The following is a 24,195-nucleotide window of genomic DNA, read 5'->3' as shown; positions in this document are numbered from 1 at the left end:
AATGTATATAATAAGCTGTATAATTGTTGTGCCTGTGCTAGTTCAGTGTCAGATGATAAATGGAAAATTGGGTAGAAAATAGATAAATGGGTAAATAAGTGGACTCGTACTTACATGGACGAGCGCATAGGTTGATGAGTGTACAGACAGTTAGGTTGATAGATAAGAGGATACGTGGGTGGTGTGAACGGGAATCCGATGAATTGTTTGAGTCGCAGATGGATGGAATGGTTTTTGTGTAGAAACATTGGATTGTGTTCATAGATTAGAAGACTGGTAAATAATGAAACATTTCAGTGATGCCTTGACGAACAAAATGAGGAAATTTTAACTATTGACACCACTTTACAGGCTGATAATTTGATACTGAAAAGTATATTACGATATACAAATTTAAAAATATTATAAAATTGTATTATAAGGAACATGTCAATGCATAGTTTAATATTTATATTCAAGTCGATTCATGATTAAGTCAGGAAGTCAAAGCATACTCAGTTCTGTTAATACGTGAAAGGATACATGGGGTATATATAGTATACCTCACCTTTGATCGAATTTTTCATAGCTCATTAAAATCACGTAACACAAATAATAATAATTGTAAACGTTATGTTACGAAATAGTATTTATTTACCTTATTATCTCACTTCTACGGATAAACGATTTTAGATTTGGTTTTATACTTTGTGTTTTGTAACACTTATGACACATTTTTTTCTTAACCTATTTTTAAGCAGTTCCCGTGAGAGCGCAGTATAATTTAATTCCATGCGGGCGAAGCCGCGGGCGGAAGTTAGGTTTTTATGTAATTCTTTTGAACTAGAAAATCCATAATTTTATTTACGTTCTACGACTTAATTATAAACAGTTGTTTATATATTAAATTCAAAATGAGTTTTTTGTATATAGATACATATTTTTTAATTACAAATATGTTTGTAAAAGTTTACAATCTGTATTGAAAACTTTCAATTTTGTCTTATCTATCTCGTCTTAGTTTTCTGGTTTTATAAATAGATCTCTTATGTAAATAAATCTGCCAAGTATAATCGCGTCATTAACGAATTTTATAATCCGAAATTTATTTTAAGATGCCCCCTTGATTTTGGCAGCTCTCCAACGGGGAAACCCCCAACATTTACCAGACGATTTGATTATTATGGATTTTTGTTTGCGTTAAAATACGCATTGGAATTTACGAAATTGCCATTTGAATATGATGAGATAATTAAATTTGGTTTATCAATTCATTATGGTACTCATATACTGACAGTTACAATATAACAAGTCGCAATAAAGCATGTTCGATCATTATATAAATAATATCTAAATTCCATTGTAAACAAAGTCCTTGCATGTCTAGTGTAGAGTAAACACAACGCATGCTCGAAGCACGGTGATTTCTAACCGTTCCCATTAATATAAGCAGCAAATAATGGCCACACGGCTCATCAGAGATTAATCAGTTCACGTACATATGTAGGTATTGTGTTGAAACAACGCCGTATCACGCTGCAGTGGGTGTGAGGGTGAATGTCACGCTACACTCATAGCTGTTTTGTATTAGTTGTTTGTGTATTTATAGTGAACTTGTAAAGGCACAGCCACCAAGCCTTTCTTGTACGAAAGTGAGAGTTCCAAGTTTCTCGGGAGCACGCTTTACGATGCGTCGACCAACGCGCGTCGTCGCGAATTTGTTTAGCTCTTTTACATACTACTTAGGTTTGCGAACTTATCGCATTCGATTCCTACGCCGAGTAACATGAGTCGAATCGACGAAAAGCGACCCAAGTGATCGATAGTGACATTCAACTCGATCGTTTACCGTTCTCTGATAGTCGTTATCACGCCTTTAATTTACATTTATCTACCTCAATGTTCGTAATCAACCGACACCAGCTTCGTCATACGTAGAATAGGTCAGGGATGTATTTATTTTATCGCGTCAGCTGTTACTGGCCCCCGACACAATGCGGCTTTGATAAGAGCGGTCTTTGTAATTGTTTTTTTAATACTTAGGTCTGTAGGTTGAGAAGCTTGGTAGCATCTTGAGAGAGAGAGGGGCTGGCTGCCTTTAGATAATAAATAACGAGTTGCAACGATTGCGACCGCCGCCCGGGCCGGGGATAAGGGGGTCTAAGGGAGGGGCCGACCATTTTAATGTCCCGACGCCAGACTTTATATTAAACATTCGACCTTGACAGTGGCCTACATTGACACCGGGACACGCACACACGGCCATTTCTCACGAAAAGAAAAGTTCATTCAGTGTTCACCATTTGACGCTACTATAAATAACAGTCACGTGTTTAAGAGTTGCTACATGATGTGGCTATTTTTATTCTTATCTTGTGCAACCTTGTCAATGCCACAGGTATTTGGCAAATTTGTACGTTAATTTTTGCTATCTTACGCATCGCGTTTGACGTGGGCGTGTAACGTAATTGCACTATTATGCGAATGATACCGAATATTTACTCATAATAACACCACCTATGTATTGTTACGTAAATATTGTACGATTTCATTATTATTGTCATGTGAAGATTTTGCGCTACATGCCTTGGAAAACAGAACGCAAGTGATCTATTATGTCTAGTAGCATTTGAGGTAAAGTTTAGTCTTTAAACGCGATAGAATAAGTTTTCGTAAAAAAAAAAAACGTTATGACTTCCCATCATAGATAAAGAAACTTAGAGTTTGTAGTTTTATGCACTCTCCAGTTTTTTTTTTAATCTTAAAAACGTGCCTTATGAAAAATATTCGGGTAGACAGTGTTGTATGTACCTACTAATCACTGTAATCAAATACAAAAATATTTCTCTAAAGGCTGTTAGTAACAATTACAGCACTGCTCATGGTTCAGTTTGATGGATACATATGACAGACGGTAGAATTACATTTCACACATTAATATTTATTAAAGATGTTTTTCTTCAAAGATTAACTTACAATTATAATTAAAAAAATTTTAGAAATATATGGTCAGATTTGAACCCGCAGTCTTCAATGAATACCTACGGGTTTAATACACTAAGGCAACCCGATTCGCATGTATGTATTTCAACAACCGTATACAATAATACCATTAATATCTGGTATCAAACAAACAATACATAGCAGTCAGCACGGCAACGGTTGGTAATGATGTAATAACAAATGAACTTATTACACCGGAATTGTGATTGTGTATGTGAGTAATGTGGGTCAGTGACGAGAACGGAGGCAGGGTCGAAATGCCATTGACGCGTCTTGCGCTTTCTTACGTAACTTTATTGTCTCACCGAAGATGCCCCGATGAATACAAAAGCATTCGATCACGAACTACGATGAATCTCTTTTACCTCCAATGTCTTAATATATTGAATGTTTTAGTACGGCGTACGTTTATTATTTTTCCTTTTACGTACACGAGCAAGGTTAGTGTCGTGTATGCAACGTTATAAGTTGACGCGATAGTGACTCGGTAGGCGAGTGCTTGCAGGTGTTCGGTGTCATACGAAACTGGTCGAGCATCCGGTCCGAACTGCGCTGGCCGTCCGACAGATGGCGTCACGAGCTCGCTTTATATTTAAATCGTAGAGCTCTATCCAAGTTCGAAAAATTCCAACGTATAGAATTAAACGTTTATTTCAAATTGAATTAAAGAATTATATATAAGTGAACACAGATCAGACTCTTTCTATTATTTAGCGACATTAACATGAGGTATCTGAAAAGACAAAAAATAGTTGTATATATCCATCTGCCTCGGAATAAATCATAAATTGCTCCATGATCTTATGTTCTTATGTAACTAATAGCAGCATAATCGCATCGAAGGAATCTGCCCGTAAACACGCTCGCTAACCTACTAAAACATATTTCTTTTATTTTGAGAAGCGCCCGCTCTCGCAACACCCTACTGCCTTCCACTCGGCTCTTAGAGAACAGGTTTCTATATTGAAAAATTACGATTAATCCGCCGTGCCAGAGAGCAGCTTCAATTCTTTTGCATATTTTGTTTCAATTTAACTTCGACATGGGCGAAATTTGTTAGCATTTAACTTTTGGTTTTGTTTGCTAGAATTTATTCATAGCGAAATTTTAACCTTTGCAAGTAAAAGTTTGGAATTGTAAATAATTATCATACATCGTCAAATGATCTTTTTAAATATTCTTACTGTTGTAAATGATACAACTTACGACTCATATAAATTGCTTATATTAAAGATGTTTAAAAATAGAAAAATATATATATTTCCATGTCCTTCATAATACTGTTATATGAATCAGTTATAAAATTTTCGACCTTGTTGTAACATTCAAATATTTTATCGATTAATATGGATCAGTATAAACTCGCGCGCAGACCGTTAGGCGTCTTTTGTTCCATATCCTTAAGGCGCCGCAATGGCGCCGGCCTTTAAGCCTCGCATTATTTAGATTTTTTATCTTTCTTACCTCATTCTTAACTGCGCAAGCTCTTATTTCACGTCTGCTATTTTTTATTTTTCTATAATTCACGATATCGTATAATGCCACTTAGTTTTATCTCACTTGTTTGTTAAATTTCGAATATATATTATTTCTTGAGTTATAAGTAAATACAGATTTTTTTAAACGAATACAACAGAAGCTTCAGTGCGCAAATGCAAGTGACCCGCATTCCCAATAGGCGATTATTATGTACCGCAACTGTAATGAGATGCATAACATATCAATGGATGTATTTATATGACAACCGCACACAATCCGATCAATATTGCCTAATTAATTTGTTACTAGGCGTTAGTGGCTTATTGATCTCTCACGTTTCCTGTTGAGGCTCATTACGAACCTTCGCTTATAGAACTACATTTCTATCTTATTATGACTAATTACTCGACCCGGGAGTTTATTTGTATCTACAAACATGATAAGATCCGATTTGATTAAGTGTCATTGTTTATGCAACAATACTAAAATTAACTGTGTATCGTAAATAAATATCGATAAGAATAACAAACAAGCAAAAGAATGCAAATAAAGATAAATTTTACAGTTTAATATTAATTAAATGTATCGTTTAAAGCAAAGCCATAGCAGAACTAAGCTGATTTGCCATGTACGTTGGCATAGAAGGCGAATGTGTGCGCGAACAAATAACTGGTCGAGTAGGAGAGTCGATTGGGTGCGTGCAGTGCTGGCATAGCGCGACCCCCCGCTCGACTCGCCGGCGCGCGGCGTGCCCTCGCTCCGTCATAGCTATACATATGGGCCGGAGTCGAGCGACGTGCCGCCGTCGCAATATCAGCCCGGTGAAATCGCTCGCCCGCCCGCTTCGCCGCACCGCGCGCCTCGCCTGCGCCAGTCGCTGTGCGCCAACTGAAACGCGCGCACCGCTAGTGCAATCGAGCGTACTCCTGTTATATCCACACGACTGTCGCCCGTCGCTCGCACTCCCCTAGACCCCAACCCACCATAAATACTCTACTCGCCGAGTTCAAATTAAGAGCTCGCTCTACGTTCCGAACTTATCTCACGACTCTACATTGTTGAGTCTTATCGTTTTTCGTCAAGTGTGTGTGTGTAGAGTGCATGTGCGTGCAACTCTAATCTGTGTATCGGTGTCGTTCCAAGAAGGATTCAAGACGGCCGTCATCATAAGGCTGCCCGCGAACACAGTAAGTAATCGCAGCCGCGACTCCTCATTGTAAAATGGGACGATTCTTATCTACTGCCGATTCTTCCTTGTGTGCGTGTATAAGTACGCAGTATCGCTCGTGTGTGAGTGACATCCGACCGCTTTCTCGCTGGTGTGCGTTAGCTCAATACTCGTGGATTCTATTTTGTGACGGTGTGACTAGATGTTTGTTTTTATTATCATATGACCGGTGACTGCTGGAAAGTTTGAATTGAATACGGGTAACACTTACAAAGTAAAATTAGGTATTTCTTATATGATATACTAAATATATTTCATTTTAAATTAAATGATTACCTATATCACTCAATCTTTTCAATTTATACCTAATTACAATGTATAAATAGATTGCTTTGTAATTTATGTTTTACTTTTGATGTGTTCGCAATGGGGATCGTTACGAACATGGAATATTACTTCTGCACGGAGTTTCCGAATGTCTCTTGCCGTCGGTAAAATGATAGGCGTATTTGTGCCCAGTTCCACAGCGAAAAAAGTATATTTTATATCACAATCAGAATGCGTTATATTTTATATTAATCAGTTACCGATTAGTTTTTTGCTGAGACGCTTTTTGCATTCACTAATTATAATTTGATGGCATTTACAAAATGTAAGTCAAGATTTAATTAATGCTTTACTTATGTACTTGAATTTTTATTATTATGTATCTTGTACTTATATCTATGAGCACCTATTTTTGTTTTTCAATGTTACACCCGAAGGAGCAATGTTCCCTTTGTTACTTGAAAAATGAAATTATTTATAATTGTAAAAAATCTCTAAGAAAACAAAATCCATAGCTCTGTCGCTTTTGTTAATTATCCTTATGAACAGAGATAATTAATTGCAAAGTAATTACATTGTTATAAAAAAACATCAGTCTGATTGAAAACATTGAGGGAAAATAAAAAAAAATTGGCACAGAGCAAAATTTTATAATGATTACATTTTAACTTTACTTAATAAACAGTAAACATTGATCTGATGTTTTAAAAATATGTTTTTGTAAAAACATTTCAGAATAGACTTTCTTAATGGTATAGTAGAGCATAACAATCGGAGTGTGCGTGTTTATGAGAGTGATTATTTAATGCGATCTCACGCTCGGCGACACCTAATCATAAAATGTCCCAAGTGCCAACATCAAATCGAATAGTTCGCTTTAATTCGAACGTCGTAAAACCTATAGCGGTGAAAACTGGCGTATCGCACATTATTCCGTCGGCCGGCCGTTTATACAAATTATACGATGTTACGTATAGCTATTTAGGTGGGCCGTCATTATTTATGTTCTCTAACAGTCGCTCAGTAGTGTGAGTTAAAATCGGAGCAATCAGCTGATCACGCATGTGTGTGTTACGTTCTTCGGGAAACACCTTTTGATGACGTGAGCGAGCTTTGTTTAATTGGACACTCGCATTGTTCCCGCTTTTTTGCTCCTCCTATATTTTATTCACTTGACGCCTTTGAAGTGGATTGTCGCTTTTTATTTTTTTTTTCATTTACTCGTACACATATTCTCAATCTAAAATAAGGGCAAAAAAAGTGTTTTCGTGATTCGCATACTTATATTTGATTGCTATTTAGTTTGTTAAATGCGTTTCATTGACCATGTTGATACGTGTTTGACATATTTAATGTACATAATTAAGAAAATAACTGACATACTATTTTTTGCAATTAAAAAAGCTACTTTGTCGTTATTTATTATTACGACAAAGAAGAGAGATATACGGTATGCCCAGTATTCACTTATGTTCCCTCTTTACGTAATGATGTTCAAAACTATCTTCGCTAGTTATTAAAGTTAACGGTAGCCAGTAAATTCTCTCTCATAATCGTAAAACCGTCAAAGTTCTCAACTTGGTACTTATAAGATGAAAGTTGAACGTCGGTGCTTGAAACTACAAAATTGATGGTAAGTTTTAAAAATTTTCAATTGAAACTTGTGGCGTTGCTACGTGCCGAGCAAACATCGTGCTCGGATAATATTGACGGTTTGAAAATAACACTGTCCCGTGAAGCAAAGCAACGGACGTCTCATTTGTAGAAAAAGCATGCAGACCAGTGATTACGAGCGCCTCCCGCCGCCCGCGCCGCCGACCGCTCCGTCGTCGCCGCACCGTAATTTTACCGGCCTTATTTGCCTCCACTCATCATCGTCCGATGCCTGTTTTTTCAACTGTCAAATGACAACACGCAGCCTTTGAATGATGTTTTAGTTTGACTTTTTTGTATACCACGCTCACGTCATCGTAATTTAGCGAGTCATTATCAACATCAAGTATTTGAATAGATTTAATGACATAAACACTTGTTTATACTAGATTTCTTTTTATCATTATAACTAAGAAAACATGTGGAACATGTGTTAGTAAGGGTTTCTGTGAAATGAGTTTGGTTCATTAGGTCGTCGTGTCACGTCATCAAACAGGAGTCGTCAGGGAAAGTTGCGTCCTCCCCCGCTCGCTCATTTACAAATAAATAAGCAAGGGCCATTCGACAATAATAATAATTCGTTCGGGCCCGATCAGCTGTTTCCCCACACCGATCCCGAGTAACAGGTGGCCTATAAAGAGATTCAATAAACTCTACCACTCAACTCGTCTTCACACTTCAATGTCGATTTTATACAAACACAAATGTTATGCTCTCGACTCGTTCTATTTTTACTTTTGCTACGAAAGATATTGCCCATCGAAAATTGTTGAGTTAAAAATATCTATGTTGATAAAAATATAAATCTTGATACTTTGAATTTATTTGATTGCTAACGATGTTATGATGTTGATTCATGGAGCGTATAAAAAGAGCAATAAATCAGATTCGGTAATGAAAGTCGTAGGTAGTAAATTTCATTTGTTAATAGTAAAAATTATGTTATTATTGAAATGGAATGTTAACGAGAAATGTAAAGAACCTGATGTCGATAGATCTCCGAAGGTGTCAGATACCATTCTAATAGACTATTTGATTGGGAGAAAAGAGATTTTTTGGACACCTATTATATATGAGAGATCTATTTTCCAATTAGCATTATGTAAATAGATAAAGTTCTTAATTCATTCGTTCTTTTAGTTCTATGACCTTTTCTCAATAGTTCAATTTGCAATACTACATGCAATTTTTATTATGGAACCCGCTCTTCATCATCTCCTCGTTCACCAATCTTGGCTTTATAAGACCCTTAACATGTATCTATATGGTTTTTATTCGCGTTGTTTGGTCAATTCCGCGTTTTGTTGACTTGTATGTATTAATTGATGACTTATACAGCCCTAATAAATATGTTATTTATCTCTCACGAAACAAAATCAATAAAATCTGCCGATCGAAATGATAATACGTAATGGATAAAAGTTAAAATCGGATCTTGGACGTATGTACTTTGTCTCAGGTCTTGGAGGGTATTTTTAAGCTCAATGGTTTAATTTGTATTTGTTGCTTCTAGTGTTGTGAAAGTCGTAGGTTCGATCCTGACGACTTGGCAGACTCCAGTATCCTAGATAGGAAAGTAGCACCATTAATAATGTATACATGTTTTTCCTCAGAAATATATGAATTTGGATTTTAAAAAGATTCATGATCAGAACATTTCCGTTATGAAAGCCAAAAATACATTAATCTATTTCGTAAAAAAACGTTGACTAATCGGACGTGAATGAATGAAATAGTTTTTGTTGATTTACGTCGAGTAATATTCATGCACGAAATACATATGTTTTTTGTATGCAACTGGGAGAACTGAATTGAGAAAGTAAGAAAAAAATAGAAAACGACTTTAAAATTCCCAACAGAGAGTGAAACCTATCGTCCTTTGTCCTATCTACGGCGCTGTTTACAGAAACTGGTACAGTCGCGTAGACGAGTGAAATACTAGCGTAGGTAGCACGTCCGCAATAATTGGTCGAGGCCTGCGTTTAGGGCGCACGCCTGAGAGAAGGCAATTGCAATACAGCCAGCATTTCGCTCTCGATACGGCGCGGTCGCCGATGACGAGCCGGTTATGTAATGTAAATGTTTACGTATGTACCTACTACACGTGCCCGCAACCACGTGCTCCGAGAGAATACTAGCCTTGTGAATTATTTATTTACGAGGCAACATTTTCACACGCCGGTCGACGAACTCTCGAATGATCTTGGAACGCTTTTACGCCGATTAATCTCTCCGTGTCCTCGGGTGACATTGCTCACCCTTTTGTAATGTGTCTTCATATGTTTATACGTAACCGTGTAGCGTCTCTACGTCGAAGCGTTTCGCTTGTCGCTTTTATGTTTTCATACTGTGTCGTTACACATTTGTTGGGCCAAGTGCATTACATACAAACTACATTAGCTGACGCATTCATTAGACGTAGCACAGGGCTGATATTTGTATGAAGCGACCCGCCCCAAACAATTATCGTATTACTTTTATAAAGTATTCCATAAAAAGAAACAATAATTCATTAAATGAAATTCGCACTTAATTGTTTTTTTAAGAATCATTTAAAAAAATCCACTTTTCCCTTCTTTTTGATTTATTTATAGATAATATTTTGGTATAAATTTAATGAATGCTTGAGTTTATATTATAATATTTTTTCTCAGTAATAGTATACCTCGAGATCATAACTAATTGTTCATGACTCTTCCCTTTCTCTGTTATATAGGGTATACCTTAAATATATTGACTAAAGACTATATTCTTGATTTACATCTCGTACTTAAAAATAAATCATTTTGAAAAATCGATAAACATACAAATATACACAAGACAAGCTTTCATGACGATACATAAAAACAATTTACATTCTATTCATTCTAATATTCCAACCGAAGTTTATATTGTGTACGTTATTCTAACAAATTACAGCTTGAACTATTCTACGTTGCCGATACAACGAACACTATTATAAAGTTTCTGAAGCATAGTTGTGTAAAATAGAGCGTACATTACCATTAATAATCGGTGTAGAAATACGGAGGCAAAATGCCGTGCACGTAGCATAGCTATGTAGATCGGATCATCAGGCGGAGTATTTATAGCCACCGCTCAGGGGTAGCTTGTCCCACTGATCTTGTACTACTGGTTATAACTATGACCGACAACTACTTGGGAAATTATAATGAAACGCCGGCGTTGAAACGATGAGGCTGTGTGTGTTGTGTTGTTTGAAACTTTGAATTTTTCGATGAATGTTTTTGATTCTTTTTTTCTTCCGAATGTATGATACTTATAATTTTATGGGCGTCACTATCCGTCATTAAACATTTATAAAATTATGAATTCTATGTAATAATTCACCTATGATAACAGTATCTATTAGATTATTTGTTGTAATGTGATCTTAATTATCTAAGACCATTGGTGTTTTGATGTTGCTTCCAACCCAAAACAATGTCTGAAATATTTTCTCGCAAAGTGGACGTGGATTTCTCACAATCAAGAACTGAGTAAAGTGGTTCAATTTAACAATAAAAATGTTGACTTTAAAAATACGAAAGCTTTAAAGTAAAGGGAAGAGAGAGGACCCTTTGTCTTTCATTTTTCTTGTCATTACATAGATTACCCATACAAAAAATGGGAAAATAACTTCATAAATTTTAATTATATTGCGTTCGTTTTAACAAAAACCTTATCTCTTAATTATAAAGTCGATGTATCACAGCTTTAACTGCCCATTGTGTATGTATAATTAGACCGCATTTGTTATTTACTACTTATAGCAAAATAAAACTATAGAAAGTGTTGTACTAATGTTTGTAGGAAGATTTTTTTTAATTTAACAGTATAGCATTTTTTATATATTTAAACACATATTGTGTTAGCATTTGTTGTGAAATATTTGTTTTAAAATATATTTATACGAAATTTCGAATAATCAGGATTCTGATTAAATGAAAACATTACTATGTTAACACCCTAGAAAAAGACAAAGTGATCTTCTACAAGTTTTTATAAAAACAATCTAACAACAATATATGGTAATATTGTAAAGCAAAAGTAACTTTCGCTCTTTCAAACTCAATTTGGTATGAAACCAGCATGAACTCCAAGAAGAGACTTATCCTATAGACATATCTTTTTTATGCCTTACACCTGACGAACAACCCATAAAAAACGAGCGAAATCGCAGGCGACATCTAGTAAGCTTATGTAACGATCACACTTGAAACTAAAAACGACTAAAATAACATTGACATCATTAATTTTTTAAATTATTTTTTCAATTCTAAGATTTGTCAATCAAGCATCAAACAGAACAAAATATGTTTTAATAATATAGTATGTAGATGAGCCGCGTGGAATAAACTTCATAGCGACTCTTCATGTGATATTATAATATTTCGTAAATTTTAATTTTTTTCTGAACTTTTGGCTCAATTATCTTGATGATGTATTTTATTACACTGATAGTTTTAATAGTATGTATTTTAAAAGTTCATAATTAATAAAAATCGTTAATTTATCGCTGTCTCTATACATCAATTTTAATCCAAAAATATGTATCTTATCATTTCAAGGAACGCCATACATTAAGCTGTATTATAAATATGTATTAACATTTGACATATTTAGCTAAGAATTGAATGGTACAAAAATTTTAAAATCTTGATTAATGTTGTTACGTGTTGCCATACTCGAAGTCATTTCGCTTTCCAAGCTTACAACCTTCAAAGTAAAATAAAAGTGTGTTAAATCCGATATTATGGTTGAATTTGCAATGGCTCGTATGGAGCAGTTTAACTTGACTCGAATCAATTCTGTAATACAATGTAAAATACGCTCGCTTCAGAGAGCACAACACATTCAGTACAGTATCTAGATAGAGCCGCCCAGCACGTTCCGACAGCTTCCAACAATAATAATTAATTGACTCGTCCGTTCGTTATCGTGCTTTTATATTGACGTTCCCGAGCGAGCAAGCGAGCGAGGCGCATTCGGAATGAAATTTCCATAAAAACTTTTGTGCTCCGGACGTTGCGAGCGCACGTTAAAATCGTCGGCTGGCAATAAAACAGCGGCCGGTGCGGCGAGGCGCGACGAGTCGCCCGCGGGTGCGAGCGGGACGGGGCGAGAGATAATGGACTCTGTACTAAATGAAGAACGCGCCGCTGCGTCGAGCGAGCGAGTTGGAGCACGGCAAAAACATCGGCGCGGTTATCGCGCTTCCCTGGCCCGCGCGCCGCGCCCGCGCCCCGCCGCGCCGCGGCCGGACTCGTCTGATCGACGCCGGAGCCTCTCGCGGCCGAGCTCACCTCGACAGCGGGGGGTCGAAACTTGCCTCGCCGGAGCTCCTTCGCTCGCTCTCGCAACCAGTGTGTTCGCTGTGCGAGCTACATCGCTCTACCATTCTCGCCACTTTGTTTTACGATTCAGTTTCTACTCTAAAAAGCTGCAACTTTGCGTTGCTGCTGTTCGCTTCCGACTGTAAACTTTATATTCCATTGGCCGGTACCGTTGTTTATAACGTTGCAATTGAAAGCGACTAACGATTGATTTACGATTCGGCGGACCATTGGTAGCTCGAAACGGTGAGTGCCGCTAACATCACCTCTACTTTCCAGTCTTGTTACTTTTGGAGATAAAAAAATGAGAGATAACTTAGTGAATTTTATTTAATTGTTGCATGTGCTTTTATCGGTCCGTCGATAAGTTACATAATAACATTCGTAATATTGTCCGGAGCTCAGCCCCTGGTATTGATATAAAAGAGCGGGTTAATTTTTTGTTTTTGTTTTAGCGAGTAGTGGAAAAAAATGTGAGTTTTGCTAGTTGTTTTATTGTGCGACGATTACCGCAAGCGGCCATGCTCTATTGACACAGTCGAACTATATTGTTGCTTTAGTACTGGTGCATAGGTGGCCAATGTCAAGGCGTTTCACTCGCTTTGTTATTATGTATTTAAGTCTAATAGCTACGATACTAAGATCTAATAACAGCCACAATATGTAAATATTTATGATCTTAGGATCTCATAAATACTTGCATTTTTTAAACATAATTTGTTCGTTGCGTTCATGATTTGCATAATAGGTGAACATGCACACTTGAAAACATATTTTTGTTTATTATCATAACATGAATAAATTAAAATTTAATTGTAAGTTTTTAACGCTACAATAAATGTTGAGCAATTATTTATACCGCCACATTTATTCCATATTCCTATCCTAACTTCTTACAATGTGAGTGCTAAATAAAGTTTAGCTTAGTAGATTTTAAAATGTGTTTTATTAAAAAATAATCAATCAAAACATATGTTAGTTAGAGATATTTTTAAAATAAATATATTAATATTTTGACATCGTTTTATCGATATTTGCATTATAGCTTCGAAACGAATAATACACGTATATTTAGGAAAACAGATACTTACCAATACAATCAGTAAATTGGGGTATGGGGTGATTTTTCAATAATATGACGACTCTTTACAAATACGGCAAATAAAAATATTCGCATTTACAAAGCGTTCTTGAAACTGGATCATAATTTAACCTAATTTTACTAGATTTTAATTGTCTTAGATATATTTAACAATTTATTGCAAAATTGTTCTATAATTATTTAATTAGAGTGTACACACGCGACATAAATCGATGTAATATATATTAATGATAAATTTGTTTCAGGATCTGACCGGTCAGAACAGCAATGACTCGGGCGGCAGCGGCGGCGCGGGGCGCGCTTCCACGCCGCACTTGAGGCCCACGCCGAGCCCGACAGGCTCGAGTGGATCGCGATCCATGTCACCGGCTGTCGGTGAGTACTTCGATAATCATCATCATTCATTATCCGCTTACCCTTACGCTATTTATTTGTGTACGTTTATAAAGGACAAAAAGACATTGACGGCTTTTTAAGACCTTTCAAATGGTTACACTTTTGGATTGGTGATGGTATTGATAGATACTCTTGACGTAATATATCCTTTTGACAAGCTGAAATGAAGGAATTTCGTCTTTTCTATTCTGCAAGAATGCTACTAAGATACTAATGTATGTACACAACTAACAAAGAATATATTAGAGTACGCGTCAATGTATGTTGACATACATTCATCAACGTAACATTTAAAAAAATACATTGGCATCACACACTATAATTCTTCATTAATCAATATTGACGCTGATAACAGTGCAGATGGCCGATTAATTTAATTAAATACGAGTCCTATATTGTACAAAAATACGTGATTAAATTTTTATTTTTAGCTTTACGAAATATGCGCGTATTTATAACTCGGCTCGAAGTGTAGCACTTATACGGCATCGTTCTCTCAGTCGGGCTCTCTTGTCAGATCGTTTGTTACGATGAAGTACGCGGGAGGTCTTTGAATAAGATGTGCTTAATTTTTCTTACATTGATGTGATATATTATTGGCTACTTTATCGCGGTCGGCGCGTCGTGACTGACTCGATACATACCTACTACCTGCCTTTGGTATATATCATCACTACTGGTACTGATGACATATCTATATTCATTTTATTGTTACTTGTGTGTAAACAGATTGAAAATTGCGTAAAAAAATATTAATAATGAAATTGAAAAACTTTCACTCGTAGATTAGTTCGCCGGATTCGTAGTTTCACCAAAGGCGTGTTGATCAGATTCATTGTGCATACTTCGTCACTAGCAGACGCGGGCTTTCCCGACATTGACCCACATAGAGCGGGCGCCCAGAGTACACCGTATTTTGCCCCTTTTGCGGGCGCGAACCACCCTCCACCCACCTTATGTACGAGTGAGGGGTGGTCGCGGTATATAGGGTCTCGTGAAAAACTTACCCCCACCGGCGGCGAGCACGCAAAACAGGACCTTTCCACCCGCGCCGGGTGTCGACGCGTCACTCTTATGTGCCGGTCGCCGGACCAACAGCCTCTGTTTACGATTCTTTGCTTTACATATATATATGTATACAGATAAATTAGAGCGAGACTATTCACTACGGTTACGAATCTTTGTTGATACGTCCCAACGCCGAGACTACATAGAGCATCAGCTGATCTTGCGAAGATTACGTGATACGTTCGCATTGAAATATTAGCTTTTCTTTATTTCGTCTTAAACGCTTTGTCTGTAGTACGATTGAGTTAGATGGCCCAGTGGTTGGAATGCGTGCATCTTAACCGATGATTGCGGGTTCAAACCCAGGCAAGCACCGCAGGTTCATGTGTTTAATTTGTCTTTTTAATTCATCTCGTACTCGGCGGTGAAGGAAAACATCGTGAGGAAACCTGCATGTGACAAATTTCATAGAAATTCTGCCACATGTGTATTCCAGCAACCCGCATTGGAACAGCGTGGCGGAATATGTTCCAAACCTTCTCCTCAAAAAGGAGAGGAGGCCTTTAGCCCAGCAGTGGGAATTTAAAGGCTGTTGTTGTGTAGTACGATTACGTTGTTCTTATAGCATGAAATGATTATTTAAGTTGTTTAATTTTGAAGTGTCACAGCACTAAATGTAAAACTATCTAGCAACAATTAAGCTTAATAGATAATAAAGTCACCAGCTCATCGAAAGTGAGCTATAAGGTTAAGTGGAATTGGTTTATATGCCTTCATTAATTTTGTTTGCAAAATATTAAAAGACAAAAAGTTAAACAAAATTAGGAAATGACTTTCTTGTACATACTAATGTTGAGTGCAGCTTATAATGTAAGTAATTTCAATCATTGTATTTTATTTATACTCATCTGGAATACAATGTTTACATGTAAAACAAAAATAGTATAGTTTGTGTAGCTAGCCAGATACAGACAAATATACAATCACTTAATTAATCTATTTCCAAAAACTCTAAATCTCTCTATTTCCAAGAATGACAAAGCGTCAAATCTCATACCGACAAAAAGTTTTTCCTTGCCCCATGTTTCAGTACAAAAGAAAGTACCCTAAAAAATGTTAACACAAAAATCATTTGCGTCCTTGTCGGGCTTCCCTCGGAATGTCCTTGACGAGGTCATTGACTGGGGTTGCTATTATATACCCCCACTTAGATTTGTTTCACAATTGTAAAGACCTAGATATTTGATCTCGAGGCTAGCAGAGTTCATTCATAAATCGAGGGGATTGACGCCAAAAACAATGTGTTACGTAAATTATGATTTTGTTATTGTAAATCGTCTCGTGCATTTACAGCGTATACTCGTATACGTATTACGTATATACGGCGTCTTAACGCGACTTCGATGTATTTGGTAAATATTTATCAAGTTTTCATTTTTATCCCACTTTTTATACTTTAGTTCGAGTCTTGTATTAATTATTTATACTAACATTGTAAAACTGAAGAGTCTGTTTGGATGAACGCGCTAATCTAAGAAACTACTGGTCCGATTTGAAAAAAAAGTCAGTGTTAGGAATGGTATCATGGATTCTATAATTACAGGTGAGCAAAGACGAGACGAGCGTCTAGTTTAAATCTAAATTAGGACAATAATCCTGCTCATATAAAAATAACTTATATATCGCTACGTTTTAAAAGATATATGGACCAAAATTTCCATTATAATTATAACTCATAACTCCTTTTACTTTCAATGCTCATTATATTACTCGGTCGAGTATGCCTTAAAAGTATTCGCTTTATCACACTGGCCTGTAACGAACGGTCGTTGCAATCTTGTTTTGTTAACGTCAACGATTGCCGAACACGGCTTTCTCAAAACATCAGGCCGAAGCATGGACTGGGCGAATGGCGACTGAGCGTTCGAATACCGGTTATGTGACCGCGATACGCCTTCACTCCGAACCTTGTTTATCACAACTGACTATGCAATGTATGTGTTCCAATGCGGCCTGCGCGCTATGTATCCAGCGAGGCTTCGAACACAACCAGCAATGTAGAATATAATAGTGTGCTTGTCGTTAACCAAGTCACTAAGCTAGTAGAAGTTTAACATGACTACATGACGTCAACCTTTCGGCTCGTCGGGCTTCTCGACTCTCGACAAACACCCAGTGAATATGAAGTCTCATTGGAAAATTATACGAAGCGCTTGAGGAAAGAACCGAGAATATATGCTAACTGAGTTATAAAGACGTGAAATAAAGTATAAAAGAATCGTTTATTTTTAGATTTTTAAATTACATTATCATATAAAACACATTTTGTCTTAGTTTAGAAATTAAATAGACAAAAAAAAGTTACAATGCTCTTTTTCCTCGTATCGGAAGTATTGTGAAATACGCATCTGTTTGTTTTACGTAATGTACTCCGTATAAAATAGCGCTGTTATCACCGTTTATGAATAAAAATAAAGTTGAGTTTATCGGGCGCATTGTGCCCGTTTCCAATCCAAGTTCCATCGTTATTTTAACACAATGAAGCCGCAATACCGCAACCCGACGCGTTCGAAGGTGAATTGCGTATTGTTCGAAGCCCGCATGCAACGTGACTTTTGAAACCGACTTTAAATTTTGATGAATAAGGTTTCTTTTGCTCGCTGTTTGTATCGAATTACTATTATACTTATTTTGTGTTCTATAGCGATGATATTAAAGTTCATTTTACAATATATAAAATTTGTTGTGCTAAATACGGGCGCTAAAAGCATTTCGCAGTCCGTTCGCTGCGCCTATCGGTGGTCGAGCTGGAATGTCATCAACAAAGATAAGTCAGGCTCGGATTCAGCCAAAATCGAGATACATACTTGGATTTTTTTACCTTTCTATAAATTGTAAATTTGCAATGTTAGGCTCTTCAAGTCTGTCATAAATTTAGTGTTTTAAATGTTTAATTATTAACTGTTAATTTCTATAAATTAAAATTTTATTTCTCTCGAATTTTCAAAGTGTAAACATAAATATCCCAAGACAACAAAATAAACAAACTAAACTACCGACAGATTTCATAAGTCTTAGACACGCATTATACGACTAGCAATATTAATCTTCGCATTTTTAATCTTGCATTCATTTTCCTTATAAATAACACAAGAGACTATTTTAAGGCAAAGGTCAAGTGGTATCAAAGTGGAGCTTGTAAGGTTTCGACACGCGAAATTGAATTTGTGATCTTTGCGTAAGTCGGTTTCTGGAAAACCAATTACGTTAATAGTTGCCTAGTATTAAATAACTTCTTCATCGATTGTGTCTGCAATAATTGCGTAAATCTAGTATAGAGAAAAGAGGACGTATATTTGAATCGAAGATCGAAGCACAAGTGTGCTTGATTTTGACTTTTATTTCATCCCATGCTTATGTGTCTCATGACATTCTGTTAGAGTTGAAAAGTGTTTCAGCACAATTTTCAGGATGTCAAGACACACAGAATGTCAAGGCTGTAAAAACTTCCTCAATTGGAAAAAGTGACACTTAAATTATTTACAATTTGAAAACGAAATGTAAGTATATAAAAAGTTAATACCTATAAGAAATACGTTCTCGGAAACTTTACAAGAAGGACAAAGTCGTTATATTTCCAATTTGTGGTTATCATTAGTAATAATAATAGAGGGAGTTGTTGTCCCCTTGAAACCGAGGGTACATGTATAGGAGCGGGCACCTGCAATGTTTGTCGCACTGCCTATCCGTCGGCCGCCACGTGCCTCGCGTCCTTGGCAAGGCCAACGACCTTTAAATGAGAATGAGAAAAAAAAAGAAACAAAACGCTTTTTGCCTCGATCCCCGCCATAATGTTTGTTTTGATCGTTTTCACGTAAACGATCCGTAGATTTTGTTTTGGTTTTTTGTCGGTACCGAGATTGATGTTCGTTATTATTATTCATGACGTTTCACGGTCCGGCTGAGTCGTCGATTAATAATTGTGTCAGATATTTTATTTCTTATCTGAATCAGACGCCCGAGTCGAACCCGATCACTTAAGATACGTTTACATTTCCAACGTCAACTTTTTATCTATACACTCGTATTGGCGAGCTTTTTATTAGTCATAAATATTTTGCGTGTTAAACGTACTTGTAAAGTGCATCTTTATTTTGAGAGGTTACATTTTTCTTGATACAAGACAACTGTCCCAGACAGCTCAACGTTTAATCGTATTCAGTATTACCCGGAAAGTAATAAATCTTTCTGTCAAGGTCAACCGGAGCTTCGGTATTTCATTCACCCCTTTCCACCCCCTGTTAATGGTGTGGGTTATTCTTTTAACTCCACTCGGTTTGCTAAAAAAAACATTCAGTGGTCTTTATAGAACATTTTCATCGACACGGAAATTAGGTTCGATAAATGTAGAGACTAACACATGAAAAACTGTTTATGAAAAAGATCATTTAGTTTTTATCGTGGTGAAATATATAAATCAACCTCATAGAAAAGACAAATCGAATTGTCGAGGATAGGTTTTTTTTAATAAATTTGGACGAAATTCTTATTTGTATAAAATAGCCAGATAACAAGAATTCATAGAACTCTAGGCATTTCAATCCGTCGGAGAGGTGTGGCAGGCATTGCCTGTTACAAACTATTTTAGGTATCAGGGCTCTTCTAGTTCCAAAAGGTCATCGTGTATCTTAGACAAAGATAATTTCTAATCTATTGAATATTCGAAATTGAGTAATCGTTGAGAGAGTAATCGATTGTTTTATTTTTTTAATAAAAAGTTAACGCTTAGAAAAGTTTTTATTAAAAACACTTACATACAAAATGACAGTTGATTTAAAGGTCAATAAGATGTTATGCGAAGGAACAAGTAATATGTAACATTGAATATCGTGATATGATAATGTAATTTATTTTAATTAGACATCGTGTCCTCGACCTCAGTTCTAAACAGCCGTAAGTTATGTAATAGTTACGACCATTGATCTATTCGTATCACCCCTGTATCAATGAACACAAAATAGCCGGCGAAAGTTAGCCGTGTTTGTTAGAAGTTGGCGTCGGTTGCGATCAATTTAAATAGTCCACAAACGAGTTCTGGTCATCGTGACGCCAGCGTTTGTCTCAACTAGGCCGCCCTTGTTAGCGCACTCAGTGTACATTGTACATTACGTTCCCATTGTATACACAATCGACTTAGCGCACGTTGTCTAAGAGAAGGTAAACATTTCGTGTCTCTGGAGTACTGTAATAGTCTCGAGTGTTAGTACGTCTTGAGATATTAACATAGACATAAATAAAACATTCGATTCGGTTACTTCGACGGATATATCAAACACATCTATGTAATTTTGCACATAATAACATGATTTTAACCCGTTACTGATACTTCGTTTTATCTTGTATACGTAAAACCATGCAATTCGCGTTTGTCACGTCAAAAGACTTAAATTTAAACAGGGTGAAAATATTACTTAGATATCAAACTTCACCGAAACGGCTGCATCTTCTATTATTATTTATGTGCTTAAATATGGTCTTATAGCTTTTTCAGTAACCATCGCAAAAACTATATATTAAATATTATTATTAAATCATTTTAATTAAATATAAATTAAATTAAAATCGTCCAGTCCCTATTTGTTTACGTAATTGGTTTAATAGGCCAATGTGATGCATACTGAACCAGTTATTCGTAATTCAAGTTTATTTCTAATTTAATATTGAAAGCCGGTCTTATACGTTAATTGAGTAAATACATTTCATCAATGTATTCTGATTTCATTGAAGTAATTTGTTCTCTATCGTTTCCATGAAATGTTGTTTCATATGATAAAATTATTACGTAAATAGTCTATATTCCTATAAATACTTTACAAAAATAACATATCTTTAGTTTTATTAATGAGTTCCACGTTTTGTCTTATTTACGCCAATATTGACGTAATATGATGAAATAGCTCAGATTCATCGTAGCTTATTAAAGTCGGCATAGAAAAAGTCCAAAGGATATCGTAATTGTACAGTAGCTATAAAACAGGTTTCACAGTATGGTTACCATCTGCTATTCAATAGTAGATAGTACCTACTTGCTCATATGCCTATTACATACTACTTAAATTCTTCTTCTCCAAGATTTTGTGTAAACTAGAATCTTAGTCACATCAAACCTAAACGAAGAATCTGATTTTTTACGAACACTTTTGATGTTTGATACACTCTTGTTATTTTCGTGCTAATTAATAACTCGTCTATCTATCACTGTAAATGTGGGCAAGAATTTAAATATATTTAATCAAAATTAAATAAATAAACTTTCAGTGAACTCTCAAATTAATTACCTATGAAAATTTTATGTAATTTAGTTACATTTCGCGAAAGGTTAAGTGAAAGTTGTAAATTATGTACACAACGAAAATATATCTGTAAAATGTAGTGTGAATATCAGCGTACACGATGGAAATGTTTGTCTAAAGAGAGTGGTTACATTTTGGCTCGTTAACTGCATCGTATATTGTGTATGTGATCATTTTCACGGAATGTCGGACTACCGTTGGCGGATTCAGCGGTACGTGGCTCGCCGCACATTACCAGCCCGCAACACCGCATTCTCCGCACGTGATATCGATACATGTACACCACTACACCAACACTAATTAGTTAGCCGCACGACACTAACCGATGCGAAACAAGCCTTATATACCTTGGATTAGGGTTTATTATACTAATTGCTTAATAGTGTAGTTCCTGCTCTCTGTGGAGCGGCATGACTAAGGCGCGAAATTCAGAAAATTACAATCGTTTCACCTGTTGCTGAGATGCCTTTAAAACTGCCTATTGTCGGTATGATTCACCTGCGTTCGTATTCTGATATACAGTTTTTCTATGACGCATATATTACAACGGAGTCTTCGTCCAGTGCAAAATTAGCATAATTAATTAAATATATTCATATTTGCTTCATGTATAAGTAGGAAAGGGGAATACATGAGGTATTTTTGTAATAGGTAAATTGTTTCATATAGTCTTTTAGTGTTTTATTTTTAATTATGAGGATTTATCGCTTAAATAATATAACAATAGTTTAAATAGTGATGCTAAAACAATTATAATATAATTCTATATATTATATATAATAGGTTTTTTTATAAAAAACTTAACTATTGAAATTACTGCCAGGCTAACATTTATTATTAGAAATTAAAAAAAAAGAAGAATAAATAATAAATCGAAATAATAATATGATCGCCTAATTTATAATATACTGATTTAATTTGCGTTTTCGTCTTTTGTCTTATATCTATATACTTAATACAATCATATAATTCATGATTATGAAATATGCATGGTAATAAAAATGAAAAAAATATCAATAACATTTTTTCTATAAAAACTTAACTTAAATCGATCATATTGACAAAACGTTTACATGTTTGTTAATTCATGTATATTTTATCATTATCCCTGACAAAAATAACAAATATTTTTCGTGGGCAATTATAATAATTACACTAATAAAGTCCAATAAAAGGAGACAATTTTAAGGAAAGTTAATTCGAACAAACAGCATATATAATTCGATAAAAAAATCGTAGTTTCTGAAATGATAAACATTAACATGACGATATACAATCGTTTAAAAAAACAAATGAATGTCTGTTTAATTAATATAGCTGCCGTAAAAGTCGCAGATACATAAAAGTTTATTAATTACAAGACACTGGTATATTTTGATCGGTTCGATCACGTTCACGATCACGTCGAGCCCGTTGTAGGCGGGAAAGTAAAGACCTCGTCGTGGACTGCTGCTGCCCTTGACAGAGCTGGTTATGTGTGTGTGCGTTAAGTGCCATTTTACCTCTGTAGAGCACGTTTCGCTACTGAGTTGCTAACTATTTTATTGAAATGTAAATACATTATACGTGTTATGTTTTCGCTCTAAATAATATATATGTATATTGTGAATTATTGCTATATGTATATTTATTTTATTAAATAATAGGAGTTAGTGACTCGCTTTGCGCTCTTTTTGTCTAGTTTGAATATAATATTTAAAATAAATAAATACTTTTTCCTAGCGAAAACTATTTATAACATTAAAAATGTGTCTTCTATATTTTAGGCGATCTGGAATGTTTGTGTAATGTTGTGAATTACATGTTTTAATGTTAGAATTAGTTATTATAAACTAAAATATTTGACTCCCATGATAAAAACAACAGCATAAACAAGTAATATAAGTAGAACTCATTTGACACAAATCTAGTAAACAGTTAAACAATAATTAATAATTTTAATTATTCGAATGAAATACAATAGTGATTGATTTACAAATATAATAAAACAAAACGTTTAGACATTAGAGTTTAATAATTAGATAGAGTAGCAGTATTAGGATAAAGCTGTGCTTCATCCCTAAAAAAAATAAAACTTAAAGATGTGTGTATTTGTTGTGCGTGTGTATGTGTACCGCTGTGATAAGGCAGGCTGTGTATAAAGAAATAAGAGCCGGGGTTAGTTAGGCTTTTAAGACAAATATGCTAAACAGGATGTGATTGTTATTTTATGAGAATAAATATACTTTCGGAATCTTCGTGCGATAAACTATGTAAATATTTTATAACTTTTAATTTCTATTCGCTTAGCTTTAATTCCTATTTATTCCTAAGTTAGTTTAGGTGCACAGGTTAGATATGCGTGGTTATTAGATATTATTATATTCATAATTTGACAAATTTGAAATTAGA

General features: G+C 35.4%; 1 protein-coding gene across 12 annotated transcripts in view; it reads left to right on the top strand.

Moving 5' to 3' along the window:
• The window catches only part of LOC124538925 (trithorax group protein osa), a 93,578-nt gene that overhangs the window by 53,407 nt on the left and 15,976 nt on the right, over positions 1 to 24,195 (top strand). For all 12 annotated transcript variants that reach the window (XM_047116192.1, XM_047116191.1, XM_047116189.1 and 9 more), the window contains exon 5: positions 14,293 to 14,422. In XM_047116192.1, coding sequence (XP_046972148.1) covers positions 14,293 to 14,422 — 130 coding nt within the window. The remainder of the gene's footprint in view (positions 1 to 14,292; positions 14,423 to 24,195) is intronic.

This window comes from Vanessa cardui, chromosome 21 (genome assembly GCF_905220365.1).
Source record: "Vanessa cardui chromosome 21, ilVanCard2.1, whole genome shotgun sequence".
NCBI lineage: Eukaryota > Metazoa > Arthropoda > Insecta > Lepidoptera > Nymphalidae > Vanessa > Vanessa cardui.
Note: the sequence above shows the minus strand (reverse complement) of the source record. Positions and strands in the feature narration are given on the sequence as shown.